The following is a 19,950-nucleotide window of genomic DNA, read 5'->3' as shown; positions in this document are numbered from 1 at the left end:
GGTTCCCTGACAGATCAGTTCTCCTGTAAAATCTAATGGTGCCAGTGACTTCCAGAGCTTGGGAACTCCCAGCGTCATCTGGCCCCAGTGTCATGTCTTGGCATACAGCGTCAGCCAGATCTTCAACATAACTGATTTTGATCAACAGCTTTCATTGACTCACAAATGAAGTGGGAGAAGTGAAGACCATTGACTTCATCATACTTCAGCACTAGAAATTTCAATTTGTGACTAACCGAGAAGGCCACTGGATGCCACTGCTGCTCCGCTGACCTCCACATCACCCTCACAATCTCCCTCCTGTCCTAAGAGAAGGGTCCTAGAAATGACCAATGTGTAAATGCCTGGAGACCAGAGCAGACAGGTGGAAAAAGATCCTGGAGAAGTCAAATACTAAAAGGCAAATCTGGAAGAGACGAGAGAGATGCAAATAGCATCTGGCTGTTAGCCAGGAAAAACAGGTGCTGGTAAACAGAACAGAAATGGGAAACCAGAAAAAGCAAGCAACAAAGTAATTCAACAGTGCCAGTGAGCACTGGAGGGGAGAAAAATGCTAGAAAAGCCAAAGAAATTAATTCTAAGAAGGAAAACAAGTGAAGGTCTCAGTCTTCTTTACTCCACTTGCAAAAGCTCTGCTAGAAAGGAAGGCCACTCTCGGTGCTTGAGTGTGTGGGAAAATCTTTACAGTAATTACTGGCAGTGCATAAATGCCTGTACTGCCTCGCTCTTCTGCCTTAGCCCTTGGCTGTGCAGCCTTATTCCTTCACTTATCAGTCTCCGTGAGTTCAGGTCCCAGTACTCATTGCTATTATTTGCTGATTCAGGAAAAAAATAACACACCAACAACTCTATGTTTAAACAGTTATTAAAGCCACATGACTTTTTCCACATATACAGTCCACTTGTCCTCAGCTGAAAGAGCACTTGACTACCACTGACCTCAACTTGAGACATGTCTTATCAGTGTTTTTGAACTTGCACAAAAAAACAGTATTTACATTAAAGTAGATAGAACAAGCTCCAATCTGTCATTTATTCTTCTGCAAGTCGCTTAAAGAGCACCCACATCTGCACATCCACTTGCTGGCCTCTTCCCACCAATCCCCACATATACATGCAATTTAGGGGAAAGAAAAATCCCAAAATTACCTATTTTTGGTATGTTTTGCCTGCTCAATTCTGTGTAAACTGTGAACGATGCAGCAAATGCCATCTGCTACTAACATGCACCACATATACGTTCAGATACAGAAATTATATGACAGCAAAAAACATTTCAAAGAGAACTTCTGCTCAAACTGTTTCAAGGTACCTGCTCCATAGCATACAGGCAAAGTCCTCATGCACAATAGCTTTCTGAAGTATATATGGAATTTATTTTACAAAAATATATCTTTGAGAGGAGCATGGTTTTTCACGTTTTGAGTAACATACTTGCTTCCAGTTCAACTAGCATTGCAAAATTTCAGCAGGTTTTCACCTTCAGCCCAAAATTTTACACATAGAAAATCCTCAAGGAAGCAGCAAAACTGCAGGCAGAGACAGTCATGCAGGAAGGAGCAGACAGAAAGCTAATGATTTACTACTTCTTTTGGTCTAGCAGTGTTACTAAGAGACAATCAGGAGCAGAGCAATTCATGTATTGAACCAGATGGACAAAAACATGACATGCAATTGTGAGCATACTTACAAAGGAAAGATCTATCAATAAATGGTGTCAGACTAGACAGGATTAGATGGGCTGAGATCAGAAAGGCACATGATCTACTCAGCAGCTGAAAGAGGTTTCGAGACGGGTATTTGCTATCACAAACTGACTATTAATTTGGTTTCAAAACAAACAAACACCTAAATAGCCTGCAAAATGCTACACATTTGTTTAGCTGTCACTGTGTTGCATCACTTCAATTTAAGTAGCAACCCCCTTAACACAGACTCCACCTGTGTTTTTCCAGGCAGTTAAATAAATTACCAGGTGTCTGGATTTAATGTACCAAATTAGACCTTTACAAAAACTAAGGCACATCAGACCTTTGTCATTTATTATTACAATTATACTAACTGTTTGATGGGGTTCTTATTCCTACAGAACCACGGGTTTTGAATCAATGCCCACACATGAGTGACACCTTTTCTGTCAAGTTCATCAGGGCTGACATGAATTATTTACACATGGATGTGAATAACAATTAGGACAGTGCTGCCACCATAGAAATATTCCAGCTGCCTTTCTGTATTATCTAGTATTGTACAAGTGAGGATGTAAAAACTGATATCCCAGAGGATTCCAGCTAGAGGGGAAATAAGTCATTGGGAATATGGACAAAGCATAGGGGAAGAACGGAAGGTGAAAGCAAAGGGAAAACAACTCTGAATAAAGATAGACTAACTAGATAGACACTCTCAGTTGCAGGGAAATTATCTTCCTTATAAATCTACAGTTAAATTACACCTGAAGGATGATCCTGCTCTGTTTATTCCAGACTGGATCCAGATTTTGCTTTTGAATTTTTTCAAATTGTTTTCTCTTACATTAAGAAGAATTACTTTCTTCCTCTGCAATGTTTTAAAGTGTGCAGTGTGAACAATCTGCTATGCCTTCTCTGGACCTATTCATCAAACCAGACTTCCTTCTAAACCTTCACATCTCTGAAGCAAGTATCCTTTGACCTCTCCATCCATCACAATTTTCAATGCTGGCATAAAACATCAATTTTCTGGGAAAAGGCTCAAAACCTACTAACACCTTATTTTCTTGATGCTTTGAAGGTATTCCTCACTACCACAATAACCAAGTTTCACATTATTATCTCAACAAAGTATCAAGGTGTCAAGGTATAAAGCTAAACCCTACTTGTGGATGGGGAGTCACAACACAGAAAAATGAAGCATTCTGGAACAGAAAATTAACCTTTAGAGAAAGATGCCGATTGGATTGAGCTGTTGGATTAAATGCAATTCACACTGAATTTAGTAAGAGGTAACATGAAAAAGAGGATGCACACAAAAAGTTAGGACACAAAAGCTCCAAACTAAGAATCAGATGGGACATGCACTGGTGTGAAGAATTATTATTTTTCCCTACTTGAGCTCCAGATTCGCAATACATTGGGACTGGGTCGTCTTCTCCTCTGTACACCATGTACACGAAGCTTGCAATGTGCTGACACCACTTACTGCCTAACGCTATTTTGGAAGCCTCTCACAACCAGCTGGTAAGATTGCTGTGCTGTCAGGCCCAGCATTAAAGGCACACAAAGGTCAATTTTCCCTTTCCCACTGCCAGAATTTTGGAATACTTTACCAATAACGTGCATTACTTTTCCATGCCGGCCAGATTCACTCACTCCTCCAGCCTTCTCACATATTCATGAATTTTTCCCACACCTATGCTGCAGTTGCTTCTTTTGCGAGGACAATATTTCACTTAATACATCAAAAACCACTTTAATAAATGCATTTGTAATAATATAGAGAAGAGTGGTACTGGAGACTTACTTAATCACTGCAATTCTTTAATGCAGATTTGTATTTGCTCTGGATAAAAATAAGGAAACTGGACAAACTGTTTTTCCTTAAGACAAAATATTGTTGCTACCCACACCAAGAGATGCTAAATACACTGAATACTAACAATCTCCAAAGAAAACAGACAGAGAAGAAGTTTTCTAGGCTCAGAATAATGAGCAGCAGCCAACCCAGTCTATGTGCTTATAGCTGAGACTAGAGCCAATTGTTATGGAAAGGATATATCAGATACTGTGAAAAACCTCTCCATGAGAAGGATATCTCTAGGTCGTGAGCCTGGGAAATTGCAACAAGCTTGATGAATAGTAGAAGCGAGTACTCTGCAAAAAGGATGAAGAGAGCTGCAGTAGGTAAAGGGACTATTTACCCCCCAAATCTACCTAACAATTATCCATTTAACATTAAAAACTGCATCAGACACTGTCCCTTCTATGCACTAACTGACTCCTTCACAACTGTGAAGAAGATTGGAAAAAATACCAAAAGTTTTAGAGCTGCACATGGTATTAATAGGCAACTCCATAAGCACTCAATTCACCTTAATTTATTGTAACTTTCCCTGAATGCCCAAGAAAGAAGCTCTCAGAAGTTAAGCTCACTCTCTCTCTCTGTATATGCATGCACATACACAATCTACACATATTATAAGGGGAAAAGATTTTCCTAACACATGTGTGTTAGCCCTTCTGACCTTTTACTCTCAAAACACTTGTATCCAAGCTCAGTGAAAGATGAAACCAACTAATTCACACATTTTCATTTCAGACACCCTCCAGTTCCTCTCCGTGCCCTTCTCAAAGTGATGCTCTTCATAGATTTGGTAAAGGCTCACAATATACATTGCATAATGTGCCATTTGCAAGTGGAGATATCAGATAGATAGCAAAAACACAATTTACCTTTTTCCTGGCCCTCTTACAGGCACAATAAATTAAAAAAAACCCACAAACTTATCTGTGGAATCCACTCAAGAATTAAAATAAGAGTGGAAAGACTTCATTTTAGACTTTTCACTTTAATAAAAAATGCAACCCTAAGTCTTATGTTACCTTATGTCCCATTTTGAGCCCACACAGAGAACAACCTCTCTCAGGTAAATATTACTACCAAAAAAGCTCAGGTTGACAATTTCTCTTCTGAAACTCACAATGGGAACCCCAAGCTTTTTGTTTCAGACTGCCTTGTACTCCACCACTGCATGCTACAATGCTCTATAGCCAAAGCCCTTCCCTGAAACAAACTGAAACATTATTTCCACAAGGGAATCTTGTTTTCATTCTGCAAAAAGCTTTGCAAATTTACCATGATATCCCACCAGAGCTCAACACAATGTGTCCCTGGGATAACAGTACACCATTTGTGCAATGAAAATACATGAAACCACGCATTGCTGCTCCACGGGGGAAAAATAAGTTCTTCCAGGACAAGCTGAACAGGATGTCGTGACTCACACACTAAGTATACTGGACAGCAGGTATTTCATTGCTGCATGTTCTCTGCACTTTAGCCTCTTGAGTTTACGCATGCAAATCAGGGGTTGGGAAAGGAAGACTCATCCAGATTACTATTGCCAGACGTCACTGCTGACAGCTTAATCCAATCAGCATCTCTCAGTAAAATGAATTTTGTTATTTAAACCAACTACTATTAAATGTACTAACATACACACACACACATTTACCATATACTCCAACAGACAATGCAAGTAAAGGACATTCTACAGCAATCACTGCCTAAGAAATACAGAAGTGATAACTGGCCAAAGGGAACATGCTCAGGGGAAATTCTTAGCTTCCTTACTTCTAATGAGGTTTATCAGCAAGCAGGAAAAGACAAATGGATTTCTGACTTCTATCATAAGTTATTCGGGAATGCTACATTATTTTCTTTCATTTTAAGTGGAATTACTGATTAATTACATACACCTTAAAGATCATACACATCTGAAAGGTATCATTACTGAAACTGAAATTTCTTTTCATTTGAAATGAATTTGATACATCTAATCAGTGTGAAAAATGTAGAAGTTAAGAAGCTGAAGACCCTGTATTAATTTTCTCTCCATGATTTTTTTTTTCCCAAGGAGCTTGGACTAGTTGGGCTATTTTTAGAAGTTCTTTCCATTATACTTGACTGCAGCTCTGACATTTTTGGCCCTCTGATCCAACAGCTAGAGTTGGAGTCTACATTTTTGCCTCTGGGAAAGCTCTTGGCTGAAATCCACGGTAATCCTGTGTGTGCAGTTTGCAGGTTCAGGACCTTCAAAACTTCAGAGTGCTCAAGACAGAAGTCTCAGCACTGCGAAGACTGACATACCTGATTAACTTAGTCACTCTACACAATGCCGGCTTCAAAACCAACTCACAAAGTACAGCTATGCAAATTGCCTAAATGAAATACGAATTATGACTTCTAAGAACAGCAGTTCCATTTTATCAGGGCACTATAAAAAGTGAGACAACTGCTTATCTGCTTCTCGGTTTATATGATGTCATGTGTTTTATATTCGCAGTGAATGCTCAAGACATCAAGTGGGGCAGAGAGGCATCAAGTGGCAACTCTTTGTGTAAAGGCTTGGTCTGTGAAGTGGTAGCAGTCAAAGACACACTTTCAGTCCTTTTGAAAAACACATGGATGTCGCAAAGCTACAGGAACGTTACCATCTGCAAAAGACAGCACTGTTACTTAAGAACAAGAGATGCATAGTCATAGAACTATCTTGTGACACCACTTTCTAAGGACACCCAAGAACACAAAGGAGCACAACAGCCATAGTCCAAAACATATGCTGGGTTTTTGCTATTATTAGGATATCAGTACATCCTATCTCCAAGCTTACAGTATGACAACACCTTCATTAGAGACCTCCTTTCACAGGACTCACTCTTCCATAGGAAAATCCTTCTGGACTGAAATTCAGACAACTAGATCCAGACTAGAAAGGCAACCATGAACAAATTAAAAAAAAAAAAAAAAAAAAGGAAAAGGAGTTTTGAATTCCATTGCACCTACTTTCATCACACTGCACTTTACAGTACCGGGCCCACAAAAAAATGTCATTAAATGGCTTCTGCTCATCTGGTGATGTTCCCCTGTCTTTTAAAGCTGAAGGTTCTCAGTGCAGCAAGGAAACTCTAGCTTCATTAGTCCCTTTCTTTTTGAAATAAAAAGCAAGACAGCTATAGAAAGATCTGAGGCATCCACTAGAAATTGTTGTATGGCTAATATTCTCTTCCATCACTCTTTCATCCAAAAGTACCACCATGTTCCCTACACCATAAATTACAGATTTCTTGCCTTCATCCTTCCTTTTGTTCCTACCTTCACAACAGGACTGACAAACTATTTAAATAGCACACCCCACAATAACTTCCTGCAGTAATATTTACCTTCGCATATGTATGTAATATTCTCCCATGATTGATCTATTCTGCATTCTGAAAAATTCTTGTCTCCATTAAAATAATATCCTTCTTTACATTGATAGTACACTCTGCTCCACAGAGTTGTAGAGTTGTCCCAGATCATTTCTGTGTGTGGAATCAGGAAAGGTTTGCCACAGTCTATTTCTGAAATGGAAAAAAACAGGATAGCAAAACCTGAAAATGAAAACAGGCAAGGTGTATCAAAGTGTTTAAGAGAGTGAAATTGTCCCAGCATCTAACACTTCACCTTTTTTCACTTCATAGGGACTTCACTTCATAGTCAGGTCAGCCATTTAGAAATGAGAATTTTGTGACTGGACACTTTCTAGCAGGGTGGAGCATTTATCCTTCAAGATGATAAAATAAAATAGTATCCTGTTTAAAAATGGAGAAAAGGATCTCTATGCAAATTTTCACAAGTGGATCTATACCTATCATTAGTAACAACAGACCTGAAAAACAACACATGGTCCAAGCAGCGGCATGAAAGAACAGCATGAAGGTTATATTCCTTTGCTAGTGGATTTAATTCAAGCTTTATAAAAAAAAAATAATAATAAAAAAAAAAGAGCAGCTGCTATGGACAAGCAGAAAGAGCACTTCTGGAGGAAAATAAGATGGATTCTTCAGACCACTTTAGACTTAATTAGAAAGCTGAGGTAATGCACTTACAAATGAATTCATTTTGTCAGTTGTTTTCTGGAGCTTCATAATAAAATTAGGTAACAAAGAAGAATAAAGAGTAAAGATCAAATCAATGGAAGAATACTATTAGGGTTAAAATCTCTTTTAAAATCCACAATTAACATTATATCCCAATAAAAGATTCTTGATTTCATTTATAAGAAGCAAACTACATAATTAAAATCTTACCTTCACTAAAACTTATATGCAGAAAAAAAGTGCTTTGAACTGTTTAATGAATAATCTTAAGCAATTCTGAAATTCTACTCAAAGGAAAACAAAGAAGTAAAAACCAAAGTGTATACAATTATGACCTGTACAACTTCTAAAGATCAACATATGTCTTGCAACAGGCAATACCATCGTGACTACCTTCATTTTCATATCCCAATGTGTATGACTGTATGTACCTACTAGATCAAGAACAAGCTTTAGACTTACTAATGCACATAAAATTAACATGTTTAACTTATAGAAGGACAGTATGTAATGAAATTTATAAAATACTGCTGCTTGATTTGAGCTATCTGCCCACGGCCATCCTGTATTCAGATTGAAAAGTAAAAATGCAGAAGTAGTAAACCTGCTATTTACACTAGTAACCTAGAATATTAAAGATTCTGAAAGTAAAGAGTGACTGTAACATACACATGGCATAAGCAAAAAAATTACTTCACTTGATTGCAGTGAACACAACATTCAACCCCTCTGGATCAAGCTCAAAAGATATTATCCAGTGAGTGGAAAAGTGAAGTTGTGCCAAAGTAAAAACTGACTAAAGAGTGTAATTACCCTGAGGTCACATTAATTAATAATTATGAACTCAGAGTAATAATACACTAGAAATTTTGTTGGCCAAAATATTTTTTTAAATGTACCTTTATGATTCTTCTTACCAAAGAACTTGTTAGGCTACATTCTTCCCATTCATAATAACAAAAGGGATGGATAACTCCTCTCAAGTAACAATAGCACGCTTAAGAAATGATATTTTCAATCTGGAAACTGTCTGAATATCAGAATTTCAAGGGGATGCTAACTGCTAAGACTGGTTCAAATCCCGAGTAGATACTGAGTTAGAAAATGGCAGCAATTTAGGCTAAATATTCAACTCAGGGAAATACCAACATCTAACATGCGATGGGCTTGTGTTCTTAGAATGTTAACTTTTAACAATTTATTGCAACTTCATTAGCAACACAGATAAAAAATGCTGTTTAATATATGGCTTTTGGTTTGCGACTGAACTTAATATGCCCAAAAACTGTATAAACTAAAAGCCCAAAGACAAAGTCTCTAACTGATGACTCCTATTTATTATGGTGGCTGAAACAGTATTTACGCTAAACAAACCTGAAGGCAGATTTGATTTACCTTTGCACACCAAATCAGTACCATCCCACTGTCCTTCCGCATTGCAGACTGCAGTCTGATTACCGCTTGCAATAAAGTAACCATGAACACAATTGTAAGTAACTTCACTTCCATACGTAGTCCCACTTAGAGATGCTGGATGTGCATGTAAAACAGAAGGTGGAAGCCCACAATCCACACCTAGGGAAAGGAAGAAAGAGGAAGATAAACTTGTTTGTCAAGCAGCAGAAGTAATGATGGCTGCACTCGCATGAGAATTTCTTCCATCATCATCAACTGACCCTCTTCCCTGTGGTAACCCAGCAGTCCCTGATGTCCTCTGCAACATCCACACCATGACTGAGAGTGTTACAGCTACTCCACAGCTGCCTCCAAAGAAAATGACTTCTTTGTCTTTCTCTCAGTATGGCATGATAGACCTGTGACTCTTTCCTCAGCCTGGCTGCTAGTATACAGAAAAAGCCCTGTTTTGTTTTCAATCTTTAAGATTCTCCTGCTTTTACAAAGGTGGCAAACTGGTTTGATACCGTTTGCAGTGAGCAACAGCCAGAGGGAGGCAGACAAGCAGAAATTGCCTGTAGGAAGCAAAATTTTTAAAAGTGCACAAGGACTAGAAAATGTAGAAACATAGAAAAGGCTAAAACATACAATAGAAAAGTTTCCTGCTAAAGAAATAGTCTAACACATTGTTCAAAACACATTGTAATAGTTGATCCATTTAAAAACATACTGAGTTGTCATTTACAAATGCATAAAACAAATAAGTCAAGCAGCACAGAAAAGCAGTTTCTTTGATGTGATGTCTATTTTCTAAAGTAAGCTACCATTGAAAAAGGCTTTCATGTTAGCATGACACAACACTGATGTTCAATAGTTGAACTACACCTTGTCACATACATCACATCTTCCCATTAAACTATCTGACTTTTCACCTCAAGACAATTTTTAATAATATTCAAGGGAAGCTATACTCTCTAAAGACATGTTACATTCATATACTTATGTTTAAATAAAAACGGGGGATCTGCTCCACTTACAGTAACCTGATGTTAGGTCATACATCTTGCCAAGTTTGAACTATCTTCAATTACCAGTTTTATCACGACTACAAAAAATAAACTCCTAAATTACCATAGGAGGGTAAACAAAAGACAAATTTATTCATTTTCCTAAAAATTATTATAAAACTTTATACCTGGTCATAAGAAATACTTAACTTAGCGATAAAGTCATATCAGGGAAACTCTCAGAGTTTAAACATCTATTTAAAGGTGCCTTCACTAATATTAAAAAAAAAAAAAAAAAAAAAAATCAGATATGCTGGTTTTACAAAAAGGGAAGTCCTAACTGAAATCCAGGAAAAGAGCTTGCAATACAAAGCGGAAATAAGTTTGTCATTTCAGACTCATAGGCAGTTTCTTGGTGTTTGATGTATTTTATTTCAGTTAAGCACGAAAGATGTGCTCAGAAACTCCAACCTGACCTACTGTTTGATCCTAGAAATTTAAAAATCACATGAGAAAGCGAGCACTAAAAAATATTAATAAAAACCAAATGTACAAAGCGTATCAAAACAACTCACAAGGACTGCATTCCACAAGCCTTCTTCAGGGACCTCTTTATATTTTGGGCACTTTGTTTTTGTTTTGAAATTCATTGTCTTTTATTTATTTTGGTGAAAAAATGTCATTTCAATTTTTTTTTTTTTTTATGTCAATAATTCGGTCTCAAAATGTCTTATGTTTTTTTTTTCTTATAAATTTTCTGGTATCTTTAATATTCCACTTTTCCCAACCACACTGATTTAGCATCCTTATTCTAATTTATTCATTTCCCCTAGACACATGTACAAGTGTTACACTTCTACCTCACTCCCGAAGGAAAAAAAAAAAAAAAGGAGAAAAAAGAGAGAGAAGAGAGAGAAGAGAACTTTCATATTTTTAGAAGGAACTCTCCTCACTTCAGTGATAATTTTCAGAATGACATTTCTCCCCTGTAGAATAGTTACACAGCTTCTGTTAGCTAGCACTTCAAGTGTCATTTAACTAACACACAGACTTTCTAACTAGTCACAGGAACACAAAATCCTGCACTTGTAAGTAGCAATATTTCAACAGGACGGGCAAAAAACACCAAAGCAAGTGCAAGTTTTAAAGATCCTCACAGGAGACTTTACACTTCAGAGACATGAACCTGTTTGCTCTTGCACGAATGCTCTTAAAAAAGAAGGCTATCCAGAGTCGAGGGGTGGTGTAATGCCTCTCCTCTGCATCTACAGTCAATTTTAAGAAAAGCTTCACAAGCTGTTCAAAAAATTGTTCTTTTCATGAGAGGTCAGCTAATGCCTTCCAACTCAGTGGCCTGTCCTATGAAATGCTACAGAAATCTAGTTGTTTTCTAGGCCCCGGTTCACAGGCAGGAGGACATGCTGTAGTGTCTACAAAAATGCTAGGACCATCATCAAAAATGTTATTACACTAACAAGAAGAGGTGTCATCTTTTTTTTTTCTTTTCTTTTTTTTTTTTTTTCTTTTTCCCCGAGTAACCAGATCTTGAAAAACTATCCTTCAGATTAAGGAAACAGTCTACTGTGTTTCACAAACACATTCCCCCATGCATAAACACCCTTAATAAAGAATTTAAGAAAGATTTAAGACTCTTTTCACCTTTACAGCTTAAAGTGGCAGGTTCCCAAGTTTCATTTGCCGTGCAATATGAGAACTTTCCCTCATTGCTGTGAAACCCTTCTTCACACTCGTAATGAACCACACTTCCTGGCAGCAAGCTGTAGTTCCCCACAATGTAGCCATGCTTCATTTCAGGAGGGGACCCACATCCAATTTCTGCAAAGAGATTGAGTTAAAAGATCTCACGGTACAAAAATCACAACACACAACCACGTTAAGGGATGCTGGACTGGGTGGTCACACACACCCAATCTGATCAACCCGAGGAGCCGCCAAAGGGGTATAAGATTAGAGTTGAAGAGTTGTAGTAGCCACAGCTTGAGGAACACAGTGATCCAGATATGGAGCTACATCTTTACTAGCATACAGCTGAAGCCACTCGCAACACCTAAGAGGAGACACTGTAATGTGATGGTGCTTTGCACATGCCGGGCTCATTACAGCAATGGCTTAATGATCCTTCAACACCAGAGGAAAATTTCAGGCCCCAATTCACAACTTTATTTCACTGTGCACAAGAAAAGTGAAGCCCTGTGGATGGGCTGAAATGAAATGGTCTGACCTTCAATTCCTCCACCTCACTGAACCAGGCTGCACAAAAAAAGCTACATTCCTTCCACACAGCTGCTTGACAGGTCTCCTTTGTCCAACTCTGCAAGTGACACTGTCAGTACAGACACACTACTTTGCCACAGCATGTGAAGGGAGAAGTTGGTGAGATAAGCAGGGTTATCAGCACTTCTGACATAATGAAGCGGAGCACTCCAGTCAGAAAAAAAAGGATGAACTACAGGCAGTGAGCTTTATTAATGGGTCTTGCAATAATTCAGAAAAGAGAGCGGGATATAATTGAGGCAGTTCCCTCCACCTGGGATGCCTGGGTTCATTACACACTCTGGCAGCTACGGCTAACACTGCTAGCACTTTGCCTCTGTGAAAACCTACACTAGAAACGAAAGGAGCAAGGCTTCAAATTATATATTTTTTTTAATGGTAAGATAAACAGAACAGCTCATTTATGCACATGGTACAGTATGTAATAAACAGCTGAACTATTGTTTCACAATTCCTCTCCCCTAGGTTTGCTTCATTCATTTGACCTCTCTTACCAGGTATTTCTCTATTCTTCCCTTCCTCTTCACACAGTGTGTTACATGAGCAAGTGGATTATACCACACTTCCTTCCTATTCAGAAACTAATTACATCACCTTCATAGTATTAAGCTTCTCTGATCCTGCACACCAGAACCACTGGTGAAAGCCTGTAAAAATCACATGCAGTGTTGACCCTACCACCCAGACATTACTGGAAGAAACTGAATCCAAGAAGGAAAATCATACAGCAGACAAAGTCCACAGAGAGGGCTTCTACCCTGCACACTTTAAAGCACAGGTCAGAGCAGGTACTACTATGCCATATAAGATCTGATTTTACCTGCTAGCAAAAACAGCATCCAAAGACTCTCACCTTTGCATGAAACTATGTTCCCATCTGGATGAAACGAAAGCTCTCCATTTTCTAATTTAAAACCATCATTGCAGTGACACTCGTAGCTTCCTTCAGTATTCACGCATCTTGCATTGCGACCACACAGCCCAGACTCCTCACATTCATCTATATCTAAAAATTCAGATTAAAATGTATGCACTTTGTAATATTTTCTAATTAGTTCATATAGGACCAAAGCTTAAAACAAATACAGCGTTCCATGAATGGGTTCTACACAGCTTCTGATGGCTCTTCTGGGAAATACAGGAGCTTATCACTGCCAGGCGTTCCAACATCTGAAAGGAAGAGACTTGCAATTTTGTAGCTAGCTGTCTTTCAAATTGTTTCTGGTTTACCTGACAAATAGTTTCCAATGTTATCTCCTGCTACAACAATCTCAGAAAAATCCCATATCTGCACATATCTTAATCAATTACAACAGTTCATCACTGTAACAATGAACTGGCTAATATTCTACACTAAACGCAAGTACAACATTCTTGGGTAAAGATAAGGATAATCTTGTTTTCTTTAATCTAGCTTCCTCTTCTGGAAAGATTATTGTTTGAATGTGACTGTGAAGCAATGATACGTAACACAGCAAAGATTGCAAAATGGAACTAATTCACAGCTGTTAGAACCCAGCTCTGACATAGTATTAGAAAGCAAGTTCTAAAGCAACTGAAAAAAAAAAAAAAAAAAACCAAACAATATGTGTAGTAGAAAATTAAGTTCTGGATTCCTGGTGCTCAAGATTCTTTGTGATGTCTACCTGTACAGTTCGTGCCATCATTTGGAATAAATGTCTTGTTGTTGTTGGAAGCTCGGTATCCATCAAGGCAAACACAGTAAAAACTTCCATGTGTATTATGACACAGTGTATGATTTCCACAGATCTTGCTGGCTCCAATCTGGCATTCATCTTTATCTGTCAGTACATTTAAAACACATCAGAGAAAGATCAGGTAAAGTAGAATATTCTTCCCTCCTCACTCATTCTTGTGTAACCACATCTCCCCTTACAGTTTTCTCTGTGTGTTATTTGGGATGTAGACACTGCTAGAAAGCTGGAGTGCCTAGACCAACAGAGGTTGTTGTCCCTGGATGAAACTATGAATAAACATGACACAGCTTGAGCTGATCTAAGAGCTGTTGAAATGAGTGAGTCCTGCACTCCATTTCTGCTCTTCCTTACGTCATGCACTGGCTGCAGCACTTGATGAAGCTCGTGCTGATCTTACCCAGTTGACCCAACTGGCACAGAATTAACATGGTAAAATATGCAGCTTGTCTTCTCCCACAATAATGAGGTCACTGGATCAGGGCCTGGCAGGTGCCAGTGCTTCTGAAGGAAGGAGATTGGAGTGGAAGAGATCAGAGGTGGAGGACCTTCCCCTTTAGGCAGTGGTAAGCTATTACATACACTCAAACAGAGTATTTTACATCATCCTTTGATTCACGTACTGATTTGTCATGTGTGAGACAGTATTAAAAGGACACTACCTGCTACAGTAATAAAACAATGCTGCACACCAGTTTTCACATAACACTTTTGCACTTAAGAAATCTCTGTGTATATGCACACTGTTATTAAGAACAGACGTTTAACTTATCAAATTATTTTTTAGTTACACAGTAATCTGAGATAACTGCAAAATCAGTAAAAAGGGACCGAATTTAATTGTCAGTTTTACTGTTTAGTTTTCATTTCACTGGTGCATAGCTTGAAAATAATAATAAAGCCCAGTATATTTGACTTTTTGTTGAACTTAAGATAAAAAATATCCAATAAACCATTCCAATAAATTCTATTTTTAACTACATGTTTGATAAACCCCTATATTTTCTAAGACAAAATTAATTTAAATCCTTCATTATATAGCAGAAGCAGAGTAAAACAGTTAAGCAACTAAGTACAAAGCAATACTTAAATCAAGTACAAGTAAAGCACAGTTCATGGCCAGCCATACAAACAAGCAAACAAACCAACCACAAAAACAAAACACCACCACAAGCCACACAAATTCTAGGTTCTGGAAATGCTACCAGGAAATGACCAAGTTCTACTGTGTTTTGAAGAATTTAGTAATATTACTTGAGAAAGAACATTTTAGGAATGTATATGGTTTCTTGTGATTTCACCAACAGGCAGCATACCTTGACAATGAGTTCTTCCATTGCCTACAAATCCATAGTTACAGATGCAGACACTTTTTCCTTCAATTTGATGACATGTAGCATGAATGTGGCAAGTTGCACAGACATCTGGAACTGATCTGTTCACAAGTGCTTTAAGAACAAAAAAATGCAATTACCTTTTTTTAAGAAGGAACATAAAGGTTGTTTGGGACGGGTAACTGGCACAGAATTTGAAGTGGAGATAAAATGCAGATTAAAACACATCAAACAAAATCCCATATCCTCCCATCTCATTTTCAAACTTGCAGGAAAACCACTGCCAGAGTATTCAGAGACCAAAAATAATAATAAAAAACCAAACAGAAAGGATTAAATAAAACTACACTGAACAGTTTTCTCCACCCATCTATTCACAATGAACAAAACAGCTTTTCAGCAGGCAGCAAGGCTTACGAGAGATATAATAAATAGCTCTAACCAATATTATTAATCTCCTCTGTAATTATTTTCTTTCCTTTTTGTCTTGATTTCTGTTTCCTCACTTATTCTATTATTTTATTTCTGCCATTGATGCACAGACATTTGGCTTGTTTATCAATCTATTTGTATTTTCTATCATCAACATGTATATGGTATAAATGTTATTCATAAAAACAATGTTGAGAATATTGCCAGCCGAAAGATGACTTAGTCATTTTAGAATTGAATTTATATTAGTAGCAGTTTAGCAGCATATGACACACAACCTAATTCACTGTAAATTGATAAGACTATAAATATACCTGAAACTAGCATAAAATATGAACTTATTCCTTTATTTGTATTCCTGCTTTCAGTGCATTATGTGCATTTCTGTTTTTTTGTAAACTGCTTTTGTTATCTTCACACATACACTGGCTTTACAAATGATAAACTTCAGAATGGACAGCCTGAATGTAGACAAACCATGTATATGCTTGCACCTTTCTTGTATTTTTAAAGAAATAACTAATATGCACAGCTGAAGCTGTCTCATGATGCTGGACACATCACTACAGAAATTTTTACTCCTCTAAGACAGCTAAGATTGATAAGGATGGTGTGATTCTTACAGAATACGAATCTTACTGCATAAAGAGCAGCTCTGACAAAATTGTACTTGCCTTTACACAGTGTATAAATACATGACTTTAACTGGAAGGAAAAGGCAACTGAACACTCTTGTCAGCTTGTTTTACGCACCTAATTTATCGGTGTGATAGAACCTTCCACATGCACTGTGTTTGTTTTACTCACTGTGCATTTCCAAATGCCATAAAACTGGCGGGAAGCATCATAGATTACTACTCCTAAACTCAATGCTTTTATATACTTTTTGTGTGTGTTCCTAATAAGATCAGAAAACAAAATCCGTTAGCATGCGACGGTAGCCAACGTAGACAAAAAAAATTAAATTTAAAAACAGCCACAGGAAGAACTTTCTCATGATACCTCAATCTTCTGATAAGACGTGGGAGTGTCCTCCTCAGATTGCTGCTTCGGGAGATAACAAACAGTTTCTCCCCCTCACACACACCCCCACTCCCCCGCCTTTACTACTACGGATAAAACTTTACGACTTATCTAGCTTTAGTAACGTTCAATTTTTCACTCCAGCACTAAAGTCGCCTCACGGCTCCAGCCCTACCCGGCCACTCCCTCTGGCCCGGGACGGAGGGCGAGGAGACGCACCCGCCGGTGCGAGGCATGGCGCCAGCGCCCACCCGGGCCTGTCCCCGCCACCCCCGCCGGGCCTGTTCCCGTCACCCCCGCCGGGCCTGTCCCCGCCACCACCGCCAGGCCACCCCGTCCCGCTGCGGCAGCGCCCGCCGCCAGGCCACCACCCTCCCGCCGCCTCCGCTCCCCTAGTCCCAGGGCCCCGACCCCTTCCCGCCTTTCCCGCCTCGGCTGACGGGCACCGCCCTCACGGCCCCGCCGGCGGGACCCGGGGAGGGGCCGTACTCACTCCGCCGCCCCGCGCACCGCAGCAGCGCCAGCAGCAGCAGCAGCGGCCCCAGCGCCCGGCCGCCCCCCGGGCTCATGTCCCCGCGGCCTCCGCGTCCCTGGGTGCTGAGCGGTGCCTCCGCATCCTCCCCACGGGCGGAGGGAAGCCCGAGGGCGTCGCGCTGCCCGCAGCGCCTGCCTCCCTTATCGCCGCCGCCGCGCCCGACCGGCCCCTCCGGCTTTCTCCTCAGCGAGGCCCCTTTCCCGGCCGAAGAACCCTTGCCCGCAAAACCCTCGCTTTTCTTCCTTTTTTTTTTTTTTTCTTTCCCTCATCCCTGGCACAACCCCTTTCCTTCCCCGGGACACCGCCTCTGCCCCGGCCGGGCGAGTGGCAGGGCTGATAAGGACTGTTGCTGTCTGCAGCCACCGGTCCTCACCCCAGAGCGGGAGAGAGGCAAAGGGAAGCGTTGCTTATGATTCCTGGGAAAGGCGACGGGAAAGTTACACCTCTGTGTAATAACAACTATGTGTAATGGCAAGTTGAACATGAGCCAACAGTGTCCCTGGCAGCCAAGAGGGACCCGTGTCCCGGTGCATCCAGCGCAGCATCGCCAGCCGGGCAGGGAGGGGATTGTCCCGCTCTGCTCTGCAGTGGTGCAGCCTCACCTGGAGCATTCACTGTGTGCAGGGCTGGGTAGCACAGGATAAAAAGAGTATAAAGCTACCAGTGTGTCCAGAAGGGGGACACAGATTTGGTGAAGCGTTTAGAGCAAAAGCCATATGAGGAGTGGCTGAAGTCACTTGGTTTGTTCAACCTGTAGAAGAGGAGGCTGAGAAGAGACCTCATGGCAACTACAGCTTCCTCACAAGGGGAGGACAAGGGCCAGGTCTTTAGTGACCAGTGACAGAACCCGAGGGAATGGTAGGAAGATGTGCCAGATGAGGTTCAGGTTGGACATTAGGAAAAGGTTCTTCACCCAGAGGGTGCTGGACACTGGAACAGGCTCCCCAGGGAGGTATCACGGCCCCAAGCCTGACAGTGTTCAAGAAGAGATGGACAACACCCTCAGACACACAGTGTGGACTGTAGGGTTGTCACATGCAGGGACAGGAATTGGACTCGATGGACTTTGTGGGTCCATTCCAACTCAGGATGTTCTATATAAGCACTTCCATATAAACCATGCTGGTGTCCTCCTGCCTTGGCACCTCCAGGTTGATGTTGTTGAGGAATGGTGGCCACCAGCCGGTGTTTGGCCTGCAGGGTGATGCTGGAGCCCCACGCTGAAGGGCCCATGTGCCCCTGCACATGAGGGAGTCAGAGCCCAACAGCCTCGCCGGACCCTTCTGCAAGCTGGCCTGATGCTGGCACATCCATTCCACAGATGTGTGAAAATTGTGTAAGGGTATGCCACCAGCCCTTGGTACTTGACAATAAGTAGCACTTTTTCATTGTAGGCATTTACCACAGTACAGGCGAATCCCAAAACTTCATTTCAATCAGTACCAGCAGCACTGCCTGCAGCATTTTCTGCTGCAGAAGAACGGTAATCCTCCTAAAGCTCACAGTCCTCATTCTAGTCTGCAAGCCTGACTTTTATAAAGCTGCATAGACTTGTATTTATCTACAAATGCAGTTGCCCGGTTGTCACAACTACAATGGAGGAGTGTCATGGAGATGAATGGAGAAAGCCTGACACAGAAGTAGATTTAGGCATCTTTCATGTGCTGTAACGAACTTCCTGCAGAAGTTGTGCTCATGTGCTATGTTGGCTTTACATTAGTGCCCTTTAATGCTAACACACTCAAGTCCTACATCACAGCTGAGCTTAAGTGACATCATTTGATCTTTAACTGCTGTGTTATAACAACAAAGAACAAACAATCTGTGTCTGATTTCAATGGCAACAAAACCCAGTTTCATAAAACTATCAGTTTTATTGATCTATTTCTGTAAGTTGGTCTGTTCCAGTCTTTTCTAATTACTTCTCTGCCTACTTAAGCATGTACATATTTTTAACCAGCTTCTGCTACCCTTATGCATCTTGACCAGAACCCAAAGTGACCTGATTCTCCAGCAGTGGCCAGTTATATCACAAGCGACCCTGCTTTTGGAATAGCTCACTACTGATGCTCACTCCTGCTTATTTGTATCTGAAATCACAGAAATTCGAGGCATGTATTCTCAATGGTGGTATTTTATTACTGCAAGAAATTATTCAGAGAGAAATTGTTGTGCACAATGTACTAGAAATTATCTGGAAATTACATTTTTTTTCTCTCCCTTAGCAGCCCACTATGTTGCAGACCCACTAATCACTGCAATTTCTACTGTTCCTTTCATGAAATGTAGTGGGAGCAACTGTATGTAGCCATAAACACCTCACACAGCAAAGAGGAAAATATTTTTGGCAGCAAGCCTGAAGAAATATGAGTACGTCACTACATTTATAAAGAGAACAAGTTAAAAAATGTAATATAAATATTTGTTAAAGTAACAAGGAAGTGTATCAGTTGAAGAAAATACAGGACCTAGACTGGAGCAAATCCCCTTGTTTTGTTCCAGTCTAGTATGTCCTAAACAGCTGATGAGTTCCTGTTTAAGACATACTTTGGTACTGAATAATGAAATTATACACAAAGGCTACTTTAAATTACATAT

General features: G+C 40.0%; 1 protein-coding gene across 4 annotated transcripts in view; it reads right to left on the bottom strand.

Moving 5' to 3' along the window:
• Positions 1-17,585, bottom strand: part of SUSD1 (sushi domain containing 1) — a 48,222-nt gene extending 30,637 nt beyond the window's left edge. For 3 of the 4 annotated variants that reach the window (XR_011736402.1, XM_071802031.1, XM_071802032.1), the window contains exons 1-7: positions 17,311-17,585; positions 15,345-15,476; positions 13,960-14,115; positions 13,167-13,319; positions 11,678-11,854; positions 9,012-9,191; positions 6,918-7,127 (exon numbers count right to left, since the gene is read on the bottom strand). Coding sequence is in view for 3 of the 4 variants with exons in the window: in XM_071802031.1 (XP_071658132.1) it covers positions 6,918-7,127; positions 9,012-9,191; positions 11,678-11,854; positions 13,167-13,319; positions 13,960-14,115; positions 15,345-15,476; positions 17,311-17,386 (1,084 nt within the window). In the remaining variant the exon portion in view is untranslated. The remainder of the gene's footprint in view (positions 1-6,917; positions 7,128-9,011; positions 9,192-11,677; positions 11,855-13,166; positions 13,320-13,959; positions 14,116-15,344; positions 15,477-17,310) is intronic. The other variant, XM_065861000.2, reaches the window with a different exon arrangement.
• Positions 17,586-19,950: the final 2,365 nt, after the last annotated feature.

This window comes from Patagioenas fasciata, chromosome Z (genome assembly GCF_037038585.1).
Source record: "Patagioenas fasciata isolate bPatFas1 chromosome Z, bPatFas1.hap1, whole genome shotgun sequence".
NCBI classification, from domain to species: Eukaryota; Metazoa; Chordata; class Aves; order Columbiformes; family Columbidae; genus Patagioenas; species Patagioenas fasciata.
The sequence above is the reverse complement of the archived record's forward strand: the minus strand, read 5'-3'. Positions and strand labels throughout refer to the sequence as shown.